The sequence below is a fragment of the Ranitomeya variabilis genome, chromosome 2, assembly GCF_051348905.1.
Source record: "Ranitomeya variabilis isolate aRanVar5 chromosome 2, aRanVar5.hap1, whole genome shotgun sequence".
NCBI classification, from domain to species: Eukaryota; Metazoa; Chordata; class Amphibia; order Anura; family Dendrobatidae; genus Ranitomeya; species Ranitomeya variabilis.
The window spans coordinates 226,259,631-226,276,903 of record NC_135233.1 but is presented as its reverse complement, the minus strand read 5'-3'; the positions used below and the strand labels follow the sequence as shown (position 1 = coordinate 226,276,903).

The window sequence follows — 17,273 nt, the reverse complement described above, 5'->3', positions numbered from 1 at the left end:
CCTTTTTTTTAATTTACAAATAACAAGCACAGTTAGGCCATGTTCACACTTTGCGGTGTGCTCTGCAGGTTTATCCCGCAGCGGAATTGATAAATCTGCAGGGCAAAACCGCTGCGGTTATCCCTGCAGATTTATCGCGGTTTGTTCCGTGGTTTCCGCTGCGGGATTACTCCTGTACTATTGATGCTGCATATGCAGCAATATGCAGCATCAATAGTAATGATAAAAATAATAAAAATTGGTTATACTCACCCTCCGATGTCCGGATCTCCTGGGCGCTGCACCCGGCGGTCCGGTTCCAAAGATGCTGTGCCGAGAAGGACCTTCGTGACGTCACGGTCATGTGACCGAGGCGTCATCACGGTCATGTGACCGCGACGTCACCACAGGTCCTGCTCGCACAGCAAACCGAAGACCGGACGGCCACGGGCAGCCCTGAGAGGTGAGTATAGCATCATTTTTTATTTTAATTCTTTTTTTTTTTTTTTTACACTATTTATGCTTCCCAGGGCCTGGAGGAGAGTCTCCTCTCCTCCACCCCGGGTACCACCCGCACATTATCCGCTTACTTCCCGCAATGTGGGCACAGCCCCATGCGGGAAGTAAGCGGTTCAATGCATTTCTATGGGTGCAGAATCGCTGCGATTCTGCACAAAGAAGTGACATGCTGCGGGTTTTATACCGCTGCGTTTCTGCGCGGTTTTTCCCGCAGCATGTGCACAGCGGTTTGCGGTTTCCATAGGGTTTACATGTTAATGTAAACGCTATGGAAACTGCTGCGGACCCGCAGCATCAAAATCGCCGCGGATCCGCGGTAAAAACCGCAAAGTGTGAACATGGCCTTATACTCTCTTAACGCTCATTTTGTTGAAGCCCTCGACTCCTGTAATAAAACAAAAAAACAACGATATCCCTTGCCTCTTCGTTCTGTCCCATGCCGTAATCCATGTTTGGGGATAAATAGTTTTCGATCTGGACGATGCCAAGACGTGACTGTCCAGGCTGAGAACCACTGGGGAATGAGCTGCTGCGAGCGCAGCATGTGTGACTAACGGTGACGTCATTGAGGTTACTGCCGGTCACGGAGGCTGCGTTCCCAGCCGGCCTGAACTCCGATGACCTTATCACCATGATAAAAAGTCAGTGTTCACCGCAGATCACCATGGAAAAGTGTTTTATTTCAAATACATTATTTAAAATACAACCATAGGATTAGTAATGGATGGGTGTATTATAGTCTCCTCTTCATTACTAAACTGTTGTCTTGATGTCACCAGAAAATACAAATTTGAACCCCAATGGCCACCACTGCAGGGCAAGTGGGAAGAACCGGGCAAAGTGCCAGAATTGGTGCATCGAACAGATGCGCCTTTTCTGGGCAGCTGCGTGCTGCTATTTTTAGACTGGGGCGAAATCATGGCCCATTACCAGCTTGAGAACACCCGCCCCCAGCTGTCTACTTTAGCTTGTTATCAAAAAATGTTTTTTGTTTTTTTTTTTACATAATAAAAAAACAGTGTGGGTTCCCCTGTATTTTTGATAATCAGCCTTGCTAAAGCTGAAAGGTGAGGGTTGTAACCCGCAGCTCTCGGTTTTGCCTGGCTGGTTAGCAAAAATACAGGGGAACCCACACAGGTTTTTTTTTTTATTATTATTTATAGCGCAGTCTGCGGCTGATGCGTACTCCTGTCAGCCAGTGCCTGTTCTCACTGTTATTAGCGGCAGCAGGTGTAGGCTGATGGGAGTAGTAGTCCCATCAGCTGCCACCTGCTCTCGCTGTTGTCAGTTAACTATAACTCACCATTGTCCCCTTCTTGCGCTGATTGCAGGCAGAGCAGGGGAGAATGAGGTGCAGTCTTCATCACCTGGGGTCGGGGAACAGTGCAAACAGTACCGCTGCTTCCCAGGCGCCAGTATGTGACACACGGGTGTCATCTGTGTGTGGGACATTTTGCGGCTCGTGCAGCTGTTAAACGGACACACGGTCTGTGGAAACAAACAGATGTACACAGATCTATTCACTTGTATGGGTCTACGTGTGTAAGTGTCTCTGGTACATGTGAAAACTGTTGCCACATGTACCGGAGACACTGACGTGTGAAAGAGGGCTAAGTATTATTTGATCCCCTTTCAGCCTGAGCTGAGAAGTCACAGATGGCAGCTCTCCTCTCCCTGCACTACCTGATGCCGGAGCCAGGCACTGACTGTCACACACACTCTATTAAGCTTTTACACTGGACATGTGCACAGCACTTTTTTTTTTTTTCTTACATTGTGCTGCACAATGTTCATTTTTTGCGGCACTTTTTGAAGTTCAATCCGCCTGGAAAACGCATCATGTGCAGATTCTCGCACTTAACGCATGGTGTTATATCCACGGTGAAGCAGCAGCTTCATTTTTTCAACCTGAATCCGCAGCTCGGTTTCTGTGTCCGTATATATAATGGTGGGATGAGTGAGGGCCTGTATTATATAATACTGGAAACACAATGGCGGTGTGTAGTGTCCTCTTAAATTTACTGCAGAGTCTTCTTTTCCTTCCAGATGCTTTCCGGGAGATCCAGAAGTATGGAGTCGGGGAGCAGGTGGACCTAAAGAACAACCCAATTGCCGTGGAACATATTCACATGAAACTGTTCAGAGCACAGCGTAACCTGTACATTGCCGGCTTCTCCCTCCTCCTGTCATTGTGAGTAAAGAAAGTCGCCATTGTTCTTACTGCACAACATTAGAAGTCGTCCCTAACCCTCTGTATCATCCTGAGGCTCTGATGTCTGATTATTACACTACAATGGCAGCTCTGTAAGGTTATGTCCTCCATCTCCTCATTGGTGCAGGGTTGGAGCTCCTTTCCAGGGTACATTGCTTCATGCTTGTTATTCCTAATCTGACCACAGGGTGACAGCATCCACTTGCCTAGAATGTGTGATCCCGAGTAATCAGAAATGCTGCTACAGTGACAGACGCCATTGTGTTATACTATATGGTGCACTCAGCTTTCATAGGAGAGAAACCGTAATGTGGCTATTATGGCAAACATGGGGAGAACATACAAACTCCTTGCAGATGCTGGCTTTGGTGGGATTTTAACCAAGGACCCCAGTGCTGCAAAACAGTGCTAACCACTGAGCCAACGTGTGATGCTAACCACTGAGCCACTGTGCTGCCCTTAGTGAAATGATAGTGGTATCATAAGGGGAAAGAGAGATTATTTAAAATACATAAATGAGCCTTACTTACCCCTTGAGTCTTGCAGTGATGACGTCTAGTATGTGAAACACGTGACTGCAGCAGCCGATCATTGTCTTCAGCAGTGTTGATTGCATGTATCCCATGTTACCATCAGGATCTGTGATTGGCTGCAGCTGGCGCGTGAGTAAAAGACAACATGTCTTACATACAGGGACCATCAGAACAGCTGGAATCTTTTTTGCTCCCCTCCCTCCCTCCCAGAGCTAGAACTCTTCCCCCCCCCCTCAATGTGGTCGTGTGAGGGCTTGTTTTTTGTGGGACGAGTTGTACATTTGAAAGACACCATTGATTTTACCATATAATGTACTGGAAAAGGAGGAAAAAAAAATTCCAAGTGAGGTGAGCTTGCAAAAAAAAAAAGTTCAATTCTGCAATTGTTTTTTTGCCATGTTCACTAAATGCTAAAACTGACCTGCCGTTATGAGTCTCCAGATCATTACTAGTTTGTAGATACCTAACATGTATAGGTTCTTTGGATTTTTTTCACCACTTAAATAACAGTTTGTTTAAAAAAAAAAAAAAAAAATTTTTCCAGAGACCTGTAGTCTCCATATCATTTTTTTTTTTTCCTCATTACACCATTTTGAGGTGTAAGGGAGATGAGATATCGGGCGATAGGTGGACACAGAGGATGGGTCGAGGGAGGGCTTTTTAATGATTGGTGTGATCTTGGCATGCTTGAAGGATGAGGGGAAGACTCCAATTGTGAGTGAGAGGTTGAAGAGGTGTGTTAGGGTTGGGATGAAGACTGGCGAGGTTTGGGATGAGGTGGGACGGGAGCGGGTCAAGCGTTCAAGTGGTGTGATCTTGACAGGAGGGTGGTGAGCTGATCTTCTGTCATGGTGGAGAAGCTGGTTTTGGAGGAATAGGGTTGAGCAGCTAAGAGGGGCATTGGGGGCTGCGGGACAAAGCTTTCTCTGATACAATTTTCTGATTAAAGAAAGAGGCAAAGTCTTCAGAAATGAGAGAAGAGGGAGGTGGTGCGGGGGGACGGAGTAGAGAATTGAAAGTGTTGAAAAGCTGTTTAGGGTTGTGAAACAGGGAGGATATGAGAGATGAGAATTAAGTTTGTTTTGCAGCAGTGAGCGCGGACTTGAAGCCGGTGAGGGACTGCTTGTATGTGATAAAGTGCTCGGCAGAGTGGGATCTCTTATCTCCACTCAGCGACCCTAGAAGCCCGTCTCAGTTCTTTGGTCAGGCTGGTCAGCCAGGGCTGCCTGATTGTACGAGTTTTGCTATGCATGAATGGGGCAGTCGAATCGAGTGTTGCTGTTATTGTGGTGTTATAAAAAGTGGCAGCAGCATCTGTGTCATGAAGGGAGGCTATGTCTGTAAGAGGGAGAAGGGACACTGAGTGTAAAGGTAATGTCACATTAAGCGACGCTGCAGCGATATAGACAACGATGCCGATCGCTGCAGCGTCGCTGTTTCGTCGTGTGGTCGCTGGAGAGCTGTCACACAGACAGCTCTCCAGCGACCAACGATGCCGAAGTCCCCGGGTAACCAGGGTAAACATCGGATTACTAAGCGCAGGGCCGCGCTTAGTAACCCGATGTTTACCATGGTTACCAGTGTAAATGTAAAAAAAACAAACACTAAATACTTACATTCCGGTGTCTGTCGCGTCCGCTTCTCTGCACTGTGTAAGCGCCGGCCCTAAAGCAGAGCGGTGACGTCACCGCTGTGCTTTGCTTTACGGCCGGCACTGACACATTCAGTGCAGGAAGCTCTGAGCAGCAGCGCGGACGCCGGGGGACGTGACAGACATCAGAAGGTGAGTATGTACTGTGTTTTTTTTTTTTACTTTTACAATGGTAACCAGGGTAAATATCGGGTTACTAAGCGCGGCCCTGCGCTTAGTAACCCGATATTTACCCTGGTTACCATTGTAAAACATTGCTGGCATGGTTGCTTTTGTTGTCAAGCACAACGATACACGCCGATCTGACGACCAAATAAAGTTCTGGACTTCTAGCTCCGACCAGCGATATCACAGCGGGATCCAGATCGCTGCTGCGTGTCAAACACAACGATATCGCTATCCAGGACGCTGCAACGTCACGGATCGCTATCGTTATCGTTAAGTTGTTCAGTGTGAAGGTACCTTAAGTTGAGATGTTTTGAGATTTCTGCGAGGGTGAGTGAGTTTGTGGAGTGGGGGTTGCTCACTAGGAGAGGAAAGAGAATGTCAGTAGGTTGTGGTCAGACAGGGGGAGGGGTGAGTTAATGAGATTAGTAAGGGAGCAGAGGCGGGTGAAGATGAGGTCCAGCGTGTGGCCATCTATGTGAGTGGCCTCAGAGGACTATTGAGTGAGGGCAAAGGAGGCAGTCAGTGATAAAAATTTAGAGGCAGCTGAGGTGGAAGTGTCAATGGGGATATTGAAGTCACCCATGATGATAGTGGGGATGTCAGCAGAGAGGAAATGAAGTAGCCAGGTGGAGATGGCTAGTTCTGGGGGGGGGGGGGGGGGGGGAGATGCTGAATCAGAGGTGGTGAGCCAGGTTTCCGTGATGCCAAGGAAGTAGTTTGTTGGTGATGAAGAGGTCATGGAGAAATGGCAGTTTGCTGCAGACGGAGCATGCGTTCCATAGTGCTCCAGGTAGGGGGAGCAGGGGCTGGATGAATGGGTATGAGGTTATCATGGTTGGGAGAACGTGTAGAGGATCGTCGCCGGGGATTAGAAATGTGTGGAGATCGGATTAATTTTTTTATATATATATTGATAGATCAGGCGATTCTGAGTGCGGCGATTCCAAAAATGCTTGTGGTTATATTATTTCTCCTACGCTTCATTGGGGGACACAGGACCATGGGTGTTATGCTGCTGCCACTAGGAGGCTGACACCAAGTAAACACAAAAAACTAACTCCTCCTCTGTAGTATACACCCCTTGACTGGCCAGTAACGACCCAGTTCTTGCTTAGTGTCTGTAGGAGGCACTTGGGTCTGTTCTCAGACCCCAACGTTTTTTACTTTATTTTTTTCTGTACATTTTTTTTTTTATATTTTTTAATTAACGGAGTGAAGGGGGTGATGGATTCCTTTCAGGGTCCGCTCTCCCCCGAACCATCAACAGGCAAGCACGCGGAGTATACCTCCCCGTTCCTCTCCTGCGACGTTTGGGGCACGCCTAATCTACGCTAGGGCAACGGTTCCTATACGGTCCCTCTCTCCCCCTGTAAGATGGCGAGCACATAGAGTATACCTCTTATGTGCATCTCCCGGGCTCCACCGCACTCAAGCCCTCACCTTGGCGTCTTGTAGTCCCCACAGAAGCCGTAAGTCCCCTGGGCAGGCACATATCAGGACACTCTCCATCCCCCGGCATAGGGAGGATCGATTGAGCTGGAGGTGGCTCCTCCTCGGTGAGTACTACCCTTCCTCACGCTGCCAACGTGGGAAGATGCGGTCCAGGTCCCTTGGGAGAGGTACCGCTGGCTAGATGCCAGCGGCAACCGTTAGGCGCAGCCGCCGCGCGCTCCGCCGGCCGGCTTCACTAATTTAGCCCCCGGCTTCTTCAGCCGGACTAGGCCGCAATTCAAAAATCCCACCCACCGCTGGAGCCCCGCCCACTATTCTCACTCTGAACGAGAAGAGCCCTGCAAATCTCGGGCGCCATCTTGGGACAACACTGCTGCAGGGAAATACAGCCGAAAACGCTACTTCCCTCTCTTCCTCCCTGGGGACACCAGCACAGGACCGTGGGTAAGCTGCTGCACTGCATAGGGAAAAGCTTAACCCCTTCTCTGCACCCATAGCCCTGCTATTAGCAGTTTTCTGGAGAATAGACATACACTATGTCTCAATCTAAGGAGGCAAAAAGGGGCAATACAAAGCACAGTGTTTTTTACTTCATGTGCCACTTGCAATTCTGCGTTGTCACGTGCCCACAATACCCCTCTGTGCCAGAACTGTGACCCAGCCTTTGCGCAGCCGCCTTCTGCCTCCACCTCCAATGTCTCCACCGACCTCGTCGAGCCTAACCCTCCTGAGTGGGCCGCGTCCTTGTCACGCTCTATGGATTCCTTTGTCAAGGCATTGGACTCTTTTCGAGGGTCCTCCTTAAGCCAGAACTCACCTCCGTCTGCTGCGACTTAATCTAGTTCCGGTGCGGGGCCGTCCGACCACAGGGGGTGTATCGTACTACGGGAATCTCGGGGTGCCAGCAAAAGAACCCTTCCCTCATCTCCCGTCCATGCTCGAGCTTCAGCATCTGTGAGCTCATCTTCTCGCTCCCCCTCCCCTGAGGGTCGCAGCATACATGACTCAGTATACGAGTCGGAGGAATCTTTAACCCAAGTCTCCTCTATCGGTCAGACACTTGACTCCCTTATTGAGGCAGTCAACAAAACACTAATGGTGGACGAGGAATTGGTATCCAGTCAGGAACACGTCGTGTCTTTTAAAAGACATTGTCCAAAAACACAGGGAACACCCAGAGAAGTGATTTACGTCTCAAAGTCACGGAAGCTAAATATCCTTTCTCCAAGGATCTGATGAAGGAGTTGCTTTTCTCTCCTTCTGTGAATCCTGCCGTATCGCGACTCGCATCCAAAACAGTCTTATCTCTGTCTGACGGCTCATCAGTCAAAAATCCTTCTGACCGTCAAGTTGACTTCCTAGCTCGCTCAGTCTGAGGCCTCAGGAGCAGCTCTCCTTCCGTCTTTTGCCGCTACCTGTGTGGCTAAGGCAATGGTTGCCTGGGCAGAGGTGTTAACCTCTACCGTCTATAACAGTAATCTTCCCCCAGAGGCGGCCAGACTAGCTAACCAGATGGCTCAGGCTGGAGATTTCGTAGTTAGTGCTTCCATAGATGCGGCTAATTGCGCTGCGCAAGCGGCTGCAAACGCAATCTCCATCAGGAGGGCCTTATGGCTCCGTGATTGGCGAGCGGATTCTGCTTCTAAAAAGTCGCTGACTTCTTTACCTTACCAAGCGGGTCGTTTATTTGGGGAGAAACTAGACCAAATCATTTCTGACGCTACCGGAGGGAAGAGTAAATTTCTTCCCCAGCAAAAACCTGCCCGGCCTTTTCGGAATCAACAGCAGTTTTGATTCCAGTCCTTTCGGAACAACTCCAGTTGGTCCTCCTCCCCTGGTTCGGGACGGCGGGAAAACAGAAATCACAAGGTCTCATACAGACCAAACCGTTCCTGGAAGCCCAGACCGAGACCTTCTGGCCCTAAGGCATCTGCATCCCTTAAACGTTCTACACAATGACTCGTTGACGTGTCCAGCGGACACCGACAAAGTAGGCGGACGCCTTCTTTCGTTCCGTCAAAATTGGCTCTCGGTCGTTCACGACGAGTGGGTCAGAGAGCTCGTGTCTTCCGGATACAAAATCGAGTTTTCTTCCATCCCCCCCCCCCCCCCCCCCCCCCCCCTCCGCTCTTCTTCCAGTCTTCTCCCCCCAAAGCAAGGGTGTCACATCTTCTTCAGGCCATACAGGCGCTTCAAAGGGACGGTGTCATCGTTCCGGTCCTTTGAGACCAAAGGTTCAAGGGGTATTACTCCAACCTATTCGTGGTCCCAAAGAAGGACGGGACCCTACGGCCCATGCTGGACCTCAAACTGCTAAACAAGTTCGTACTTGTCTGACACTTCAGGATGGACTCGCTCCATTCCGTTGTCGCGTCCCTGGATAAAGGGAGTTCCTTGCATCCATAGACATCAAGGATGCTTATCTACATATTCCAATTTTTCCCTCTCATCAGCAGTTCCTTCACTTCGCAGTCCAAAAAGAACACTTCCAGTTTGTGGCCTTACCCTTCGGACTCGCCACTGCCCCCAGAGTCTTCACGAAGGTCATCTCCAGTGCCTGCTCAGCAAATCTGCTTCCTGGGCATGATTTTGGACTCTTCCCGTGGGTTAGTCATTCTCCCTCCAGAGAAGGTCTTGTCCTTACAACATGGAGCGGGCAGGCTCTCCCGCCCAGTCCCTCACTTCATTCGCTTTGCATCCTTGGAAAAATGGTTGCGGCGATGGAAGCCGTTCCGTTTGCGCAGTTCCATCTCCGTCCCCTGCAACAGGCGCTGCTGTTGGCCTGGGACAGGAGTCCGTTATCCCTCGACCGACGTTTTTCGCCTGTCCCCACAGGTCAGGCAGACCCTCAGGTGGTGGACGCTTCAGTCTTCCCTGAACCAAGGGAAGTCTTTTCTCCCAGTGCGCTGGTTAGTGGTGACCACCGATGCGAGCCTTTTGGGCTGGGGCGCAGTTTTCAATCACCACACGGCTCAAGGTCGTTGGTCCACGAGAGAGAATCGCGTCTTTCAATCAATGTCTTGGAGATTCGAGCGATCACACTTGCCTTATGCAACTCTCACCATCTTCTCGCAGTCCGTCCCATCAGAATCCAATCCGACAATGCCACAGCCGTGGCGTATATCAACCGGCAAGGGGGAACCCGCAGCAGGGCAGCAATGCTCGAATTCTCCCACATCCTGCGCTGGGCCGAGACCAATCACTCGCTCGTCTCGGCGATCCACATACCGGGTGTGGAGAATTTGGAAACGGACTTCCTCAGTCGTCAAGGTCTTACCTCGGGCGAGTGGTCCCTCCATCCGGAAGTCTTCCAGCAGATTTGTCTTCGCTGGGGGACGCCGGATGTGGATCTCATGGCCTCAAGGCTCAACAACCAGGTTCCCCAGTTCATTGCTCGATCCTTGTGCCATCGGGGCAGATACTCTGGTCCTGTCGTGGCAGCGGTTCCAGCTGCCATACATATTTCCGCCTCTTCCTCTGCTCCCGAGAGTCATCAAGAAGATCAGGGCAGAGGGGAGACCGGTAATCCTCGTCGTGCCGGACTGGCCACGCCGAGCATGGTACGCAGAACTCGTCCAAATGGTCGCCGATGTTCCCTGGCGGCTTCCAGATTGCAGGGATCTCCTTTCACAGGGCCCGATTTGCCGCCAGAACTCTGGGGCCCTGTCTCTGACGGCGTGGCCGTTGAATCTTGGATTTTAGCCCAAGCCGGATTCTCTCCAAGGGTTTCTTCTACATGATTCGCGCTAGGAAACCCGTATCCATGCGCATTTATCATCGCACCTGGCGCATCTTCTTTTCATGGTGCAATGCCCATGGACGTTCTCCTCTGGTGTTATCCATTCCGTCCATTCTGGAGTTTCTCCAGTCAGGTTTAGAGTCAGGCCTTGCCCTAAGCTCGCTCAAGGGACAAGTGTCCGCATTCTGTTCTAATTCAACAAAAGATCGCTTCCAGACTGCCAGTTAAGACGTTCATCCAAGGAGTTTCCCGGGTGGTTCCTCCCTATAGAATGCCTTTGGCGATTAAATCAATCAGGAGAGTTTGAGTTGGCGGCCCTCTCGAGCCGACCCCCTTTTCTGATTTTTCACCCAGACAAGGTAGTCTTGAGAACCTCTCCCTCTTTCCTACCTAAAGTCGTCTCCTCCTTTCAGCTAAATGAGGACATTATCTTGCCGTCATTCTGTCCGGCGCCAACCCATCGTATCGAGAAGGCTCTCCATACTCTCGATGTGGTTAGAGCTCTTCGGCGGTACATATCTCGCACGGCTCCCTTCCGTAAGTCAGATGTTCTGTTCGTGCTTCCGGAGGGACATAGGAAAGGTCTAGCCGCCTCAAAGGCCACTCTAGCCAAGTGGATTCGCTCCACTATTCAGGAATCCTACCACGTCAGGAACTCCTCTGTCCCAGCTGGTATTAAGGCGCGGTCAGTCGGTGCTTCTTGGGCCATTCGGCACCAGGCTTCAGCACAACAGCTTTGTAAAGCTGCGCCTTGGTCCAGTCTGCATACTTTCACGAAGCACTATCCCGTTCATACCCAGGCTTCGGCAGATGCTGCCCTTGGCAGGCGCATTCTGCAGACAGCGGTACCTCAGTAAGCCAGTGGTACATGGGGTTTCGCAGTGCAATCGCTCCCCACCCAGGGACTGCTTTAGGACGTCCCATGGTCCTGTGTCCCCCAATGAGTCGTAGGAGAAAAGGAGATTTTTGTGTACTCACCGTAAAATCTTTTTCTCCAAGCCAATCATTGGGGGACACAGCACCCACCCTGTTAGCCTATTGGCTGGTTGTTGTGGTTTTTTCCTCAGTTTTTGACATAGTTTACTTGTCTGGTTTTTCTTACACTCCTACTGCTTTACTACCGAACTGGGTTGTTACTGGCCAGTCAAGGGGTGTATACTGCAGAGGAGGAGTTAATTCTTTTGTGTTTACTTAGTGTCCTCCTAGTGGTAAGCAGCAGAACACCCATGGTCCTGTGTCCCCCAATGATTGGCTCGGAGAAAAAGATCGACGGTGAGTACACACATCTCCTTTTTGAATGGGTGATTTAAACTTTTTTTTTTTTTTTTTTTTTTTTAATATAAAGATCTCCTGCAGACCCTGGGTTGTCATTCCACCCCATCAGCAACCCGCGGTCACGAGACATGGGCGGGGTTTGTGCTGCACTTCCGGCGCGATCATGTTAAATGCTGCCGTCAGAGATTGACAGCAGCATTTGACAGCAGCATTTAACATGCATGTTAACAGCCGCGGGTGGATTGCGATTCCACCCATGGCTGTTAAAGGCACATGACACCTGATGAAATCAGCTGACCTGTGCCTGGAAAGATGTGGGCTCAGCGTTGGAGCCTACATCAAAGGGAGAGACCGTACATGTATGGTGCATATCGTGAAGGGGTTAAGTGAGGGAGGTTTTTTTGTTTTTATTAATACATTTAAAGGGAATCTGTCAGCAAGTTTTGCCGTATAATCTGAAAGCAGCATGACGTACGGTCTGAGAATCTGATTTCGGCCATATGTCACATGCTGGGCTGCTTGCTGTAGTTTTGATAAAACCGCAGTTTTATCTGTTGCAGATGTAGCAGTCCTCTGAATGCTGAGCTCTGTATAGCCCCGCCCACTGCATAGGCAGAAAGCTGCCAATCAGTGGTGGATGGGGGTTGGAATACCTAGCAACAGCTTTTTTTTTTGTTTGTTTTTTATATGAAAACTAGAGCAAGCCGCCCAGTAAGTGAAACATCGATGGAATCCGGGTTTACTTTATGCTGCTCTCCGATTAGGTGGCAAAAATCCTGGTGATGGGTTCCCTTTTAAATGTTTTCTAGAAAAGAATGGCCGTCCTGGGGGGCATTCATCGCTTCTCTCATGTTGCCATTCTGGTACTTTTAGTGCTTGTAGTTGTAGTTTTGCTCATGAACTTGGCAGAGGCTTAGTGTTGCATAGTGGGGGCTATGTCTGGAGTCCCGGTCAGGGCACATACGCTGTTAAATGTGATGTTTTCCCCTCACACACAGAGCACTTTTTGTATTTTGGTAACAGATTTTGCTTTATCCCGTTCTGAGTACATCCAGTCACTCCCTTGGGGAATTTCTATATTTTTTTTCCTCTTGGCGTGCGTAACAGGGAGTCAGAGTTGTGTGTGTGCTGGCGCCATAACATGTTATGTTCTGTAGTTTACTAGTAATGTTCCTGTGGAGGACGGCGCTGCGCCCCCAGGACGGGGATGTTTGCCCCCCACTACAGCCTGGTAAATAAACAGGTACATGCTGCTCCCTCCTCGCCTGCAGGCCTCCTCTATGGGCTCCCTCCACCCTTTCTCCTCTGTTCTTGGCTCGGAGTAGTGTTTTTTAGGAATGAAACCCAAGTCAGCAAAACATCTTCCTTATTTTTTACTTTTTTTTTAACTAAGTTGCTTAGACATGCTGACACTGAGCGTAGGGCATCACCAGTGCACGCTGGACTCTGCGCCGGTGCCCTGTCTCCCTTAGTGCTGCTGCATGGACATTATTATTATCATCGTCGTTGTTGTTTATTATTTATTAAGTTGTTTTTTTTGGGGGGGGACAAACAAAAAAAACATCAGATCGAAGTGTTAAAGGGGTCCCGTGCACTTTGATAGTCTTTGTAGCCACTCTCTTCTTTTGAAAAGCTAATGTAAGTCCTGAGGAGGTGGCAATCCTCAGTTAAAGGGAACCTGTCACCCCCAAAATCGACGGTTAGCTAAGCCCTCCTGCATCAGGGGCTTATCTACAGCATTCTGTAATGCTGTAGGTAAGCCCCCGATGTATCCTAAAAGATGAGAAGAAGAGGTTAGATTATACTCCCCTCCCCGGTGGGCTTAGCTCACCTTCGTTTTTTTTTTTTTTTTTTTTTTTGGGGGGGGGGGGTGACAAGTTCCCTTTAAAGGTTTATACTCATAAATGGGTATTGTCGGATAGGGCTTTTGCAATATACTGCTTATTAAAATTTTCAACCATTCTTGAGATATTTTAAACTTTTTTTTTTAATTTTGTTTACAGCTTTGATGCCTGGGAGACCGAACCCCGCTTCTAGTTCTGTAGAACTTGTGCCGTCCTTACCAGCTCTTTTTCGATTGATCTTGTCAGCACTGTGTTGAAGCTACAGAGCTCTGTTGCCTTCTACCTGTAGGCCAGCTTCAGTCAAGCACATGTAAGCTATATAGCAGCGGTGGTCGGTCTCCTAGGCAACGCCTTGTAAACAAGTGTTAACGATCTCAAGAACAGCTGAAAAGTGTAATAAGCCGTAAAATGCAAAAAGTGTTTTATACATGCACTATTAAACTATTTAGCCACCAATGATGATCAAAATACCCCTGTAACTCAGAATACATTATTTTAGAAATGGAGTTTAAAGGGGTCTTCCCAAAATCAAAAGTATCACTAATTTTATATAATAGGTCAAAACTTTATAATCACAGTGGGTTCGACATTAGCACACTTAGATCACCAGAACAGAGGGTCCCCGAGTCTGGTGTTTGGACGAAGAGCAGGGTTCTCTTAGTGCCTTCTGCATACTGTCTCTATGGAAGTGGTAGATAGGCGAACTCAATGTTATATGGAGTGAATGGAGCAGCCGAACATGCTACCTGAGCACCATTCTCGCAGTCAACCTTGGACCCCCTCCCCTGTTCTCCTGATGGGGGGGGCTTCCTTGCTATCAGAAACTGTGCTGTGCATATGTGCTGAACTTCTAAGGGTATGTGCACGCGTTGCGGTTTTTGACGCTGCGGATCCGCAGCGTTTCTGACGCTGTGGGTCTGCAGCAGTTTTCCATGCGGTGTACAGTACAATGTTAACTTATGGAAAACAAAAACAGCTGCGCACATGATGCGGAAAAAAACGCGCGGAAACGCTGCGGTTTATTCTCCGCAGCATGTCAATTCTTTGTGCGGAATCCGCAGCGGTTTGACACCTGCTCCATATTAAAAAGAAAAAAAAAAAAACGCAGGTGTCAAACCGCAGTAGAATCCGCACAAAAACCGCGGAAAATCCGCGGCAAAAACGCAGTGTCTTTGCCCTGCGGATTTATCAAAATCAGTGTGGAAAAATCCGCACAACAGTCCGCAGCGTGTGCACATACCCTTAATTTTGAGGCTCCTGTAAGAGGTCATGCTGAACTCGCAGCTCGTTTGTTAATGAAAAAGTAAATTGTCCCCATCACTTACTGTAATTTTGCTCCCCACAGTCTGCTGAGGCGTCTGGTCACGCTGATATCCAAACAAGCTACACTCCTTGCATCCAACGAGGCATTCAAGAAACAAGCCGAGAGTGCAAGTGACGCTGCCAAGAAGTACATGGAGGAGAACGACAAGCTCAAGAAGGTATTACACGGTCCTGTTCACGGGGTGGAGGAGGGGATGTTATAGGGGTGCAGCAACCTGCTTACACCTAGTCCAGCACTGCTTCACGTCCAATCTGTGTCGAAGGCTGACACTCCTAACGCTATTTCTTAGTAGCAGTCAGTGTGCCATTCACAGGACGCACTGTGCAGTTTGCTTTAAGTAAAAACAAACTGTGCTTTACTCACCCTCCCTGGGTCCTGCACTGAATCTCTTCCGCTTCTTGTGGTGTCTGTTGTTGTCTTCAGTGCTGACATCACTTAATTTACAGAACTGTCAATCAGCAAGACACTTAGTTCTCTGATTGTCTGCAGTGCTGTAGAGGGCAAGAGGCACCTGGAGCAGCGGCAGAGACTTTACGCTTTACTCACCTTCCCCAGGTACAGCACCGTTTTGTTGTTAAAACAATTGCAGCCAGGATACGATCGGTCTCTAAAACTTTTGTAAAACCCCTTTAACACAGCAATCTGCATTTATATAGTTGAGAGGAGTGTGCATGTATATAAGGGGGGGGGGGGGCAGGAGACAAAGCCTGTCAGCTGAACCAGCCACCTAAGACATATGGGCCCTTCTACAGACCTCTGTATTCTGCTAATGGTTTCTGCCTCCAGCCCTGTACATAATTTTCTAAAAAAAAAAAAAAAACCACTTGGATTTGTCCAAGCTTCATCTGAAGAAAGAAAAGGGGCAATAGGGTGTTATCCGATGCCAGTGGGGTGTCAGGGAAAGGGGAGATATTCATCTTGCTAGGTTGCTGAGTGGCAACATATAATGAGAATATAACAGCTGCTGCACAGATACCGGTCAAAAGGACGACCATAAATACAGAGCGGAAGACTGAGGTATCACTCATGTGCTGCGAATATCCAAAAATCTGTAAAATTTAATACATTTATTTAGACAGGTTTAAAAGTCAACATGTTTCGAGGTCACTCAGAACCTCTTCATCTAGATGAAGATTGGTCCTGCTTGGACCTCGAAATGTGTAGACTTTCAAACCTGTCTAAATAAATGTTTTAATTTTACCGATATTTGGATATCAGCAGCGCATGAGTGATACCTCCATCTTCCTCTCAAGCTTCATTTGGGCACTTGGAGCCAGTTCTTTGCCATTTCTAATAATAATTTCACCTCTGAATTTTTCTCCAGCAACTGAAAGCCTCTGGGGTTGAAGTGGCCAATGTCCCTGACAGTAACGCTGAGGAGGAGAACAAGAAGCTGAAGACTGAAGTGAAGAAATTCAAAGAGGAGCTGGAGTCCACCAAGAAGTGTAAGTAGCGTCCCAGCCCTGCGACACAGCTCAGGTAAAGGCCTTAGCAAGGCAATGACCATATTCCAATATGCGTAAGGCTGCTGCCTGAATAGGTCTGTGGCGCGCATTACCCCAGTCTCTTAGACATGCTTAAAATGTACGGAAACCTTTCAAATACCCCACCACTATTTTATTTTATTTTTTTGTTAGGACCTAAATTTAAAATAAAGGTAAGTGACCGTTTAATAGAGAGACAGAAGTCTCATTTAGGAGCCTGGAAAAGTCAGCAATGGTCTTTATCCAGCACCGGACAATGTAAAGTGGTAATGAATATGTATGCCCTATCTAACAATTTGTGCACAGACATATATGCTGACAAGAGCCAACTGAACGCTGCGCTGGGACAAGGAACTGGACGTGGTTGCTGACTGTTGTGTCTGTGCGACGCCAGGTTGTGGATAGGAGCCATCAGCGCTTCCTGGACAGAGTGGGAATGATGTAACACGGGGGAAGGGCCAGTGGTTTCACCGTCACAGATTTTGTACCCAGGCGCTCTCCCCTCCTTATGGGGTGCTGCGTATGCTAGATTGGTGGCCCTGGAAATGTTGCAGTTTCGACTTGTGGGACTGGTCGCTTATGCAATGCGTTGACTGCACGTGTTACACATTATCAGCCGTTCACTGGCCAACAGTCACAGGGAAGGTCTACTTTACCACAGACATGTGGACAAGTTCTTGTGGACAGGGTCACTATATTTCCTTTATGGCACACTGGCTGAACCTGGTTGGAGTCTGGGACAGAGTCAGAGAGTGGGACATCACACATCTTACCCACACCAAGAGTAGCGGTCTCCACATCCATCAGGGTTTCAGTCTCCTCTTATTAGAGTTCATGGCTCTCCTCCTCACCAAAAGTAGCCTCCCCATCACTCCTCAGCTGGGAGGTCTGCAGCAGTGCTTTGGAGAAGCGGCAGTGTGCTCTGCTGAAGCTCATCTGTTTATATGATAAAGCTCACAACACAGCTGACCTGTTGAAAGGAATAAAAGAAAAGACCGATTACTGGCTCTCCCTACTGAATGTCCAACCAAGTCTGGTTGTGTGCAATAATGGGTGTAACTTGGTGGTGGGTTTAAAGCTCGGCAAGCTGGTA

At 48.7% G+C, this 17,273-nt stretch overlaps 1 protein-coding gene across 3 annotated transcripts in view; it reads left to right on the top strand.

Moving 5' to 3' along the window:
* Window positions 1-17,273, top strand: part of BCAP31 (B cell receptor associated protein 31) — a 64,796-nt gene that overhangs the window by 20,670 nt on the left and 26,853 nt on the right. For all 3 annotated transcript variants that reach the window (XM_077283793.1, XM_077283792.1, XM_077283794.1), the window contains exons 4-6: window positions 2,545-2,689; window positions 14,718-14,853; window positions 16,021-16,141. In XM_077283793.1, coding sequence (XP_077139908.1) covers window positions 2,545-2,689; window positions 14,718-14,853; window positions 16,021-16,141 — 402 coding nt within the window. The remainder of the gene's footprint in view (window positions 1-2,544; window positions 2,690-14,717; window positions 14,854-16,020; window positions 16,142-17,273) is intronic.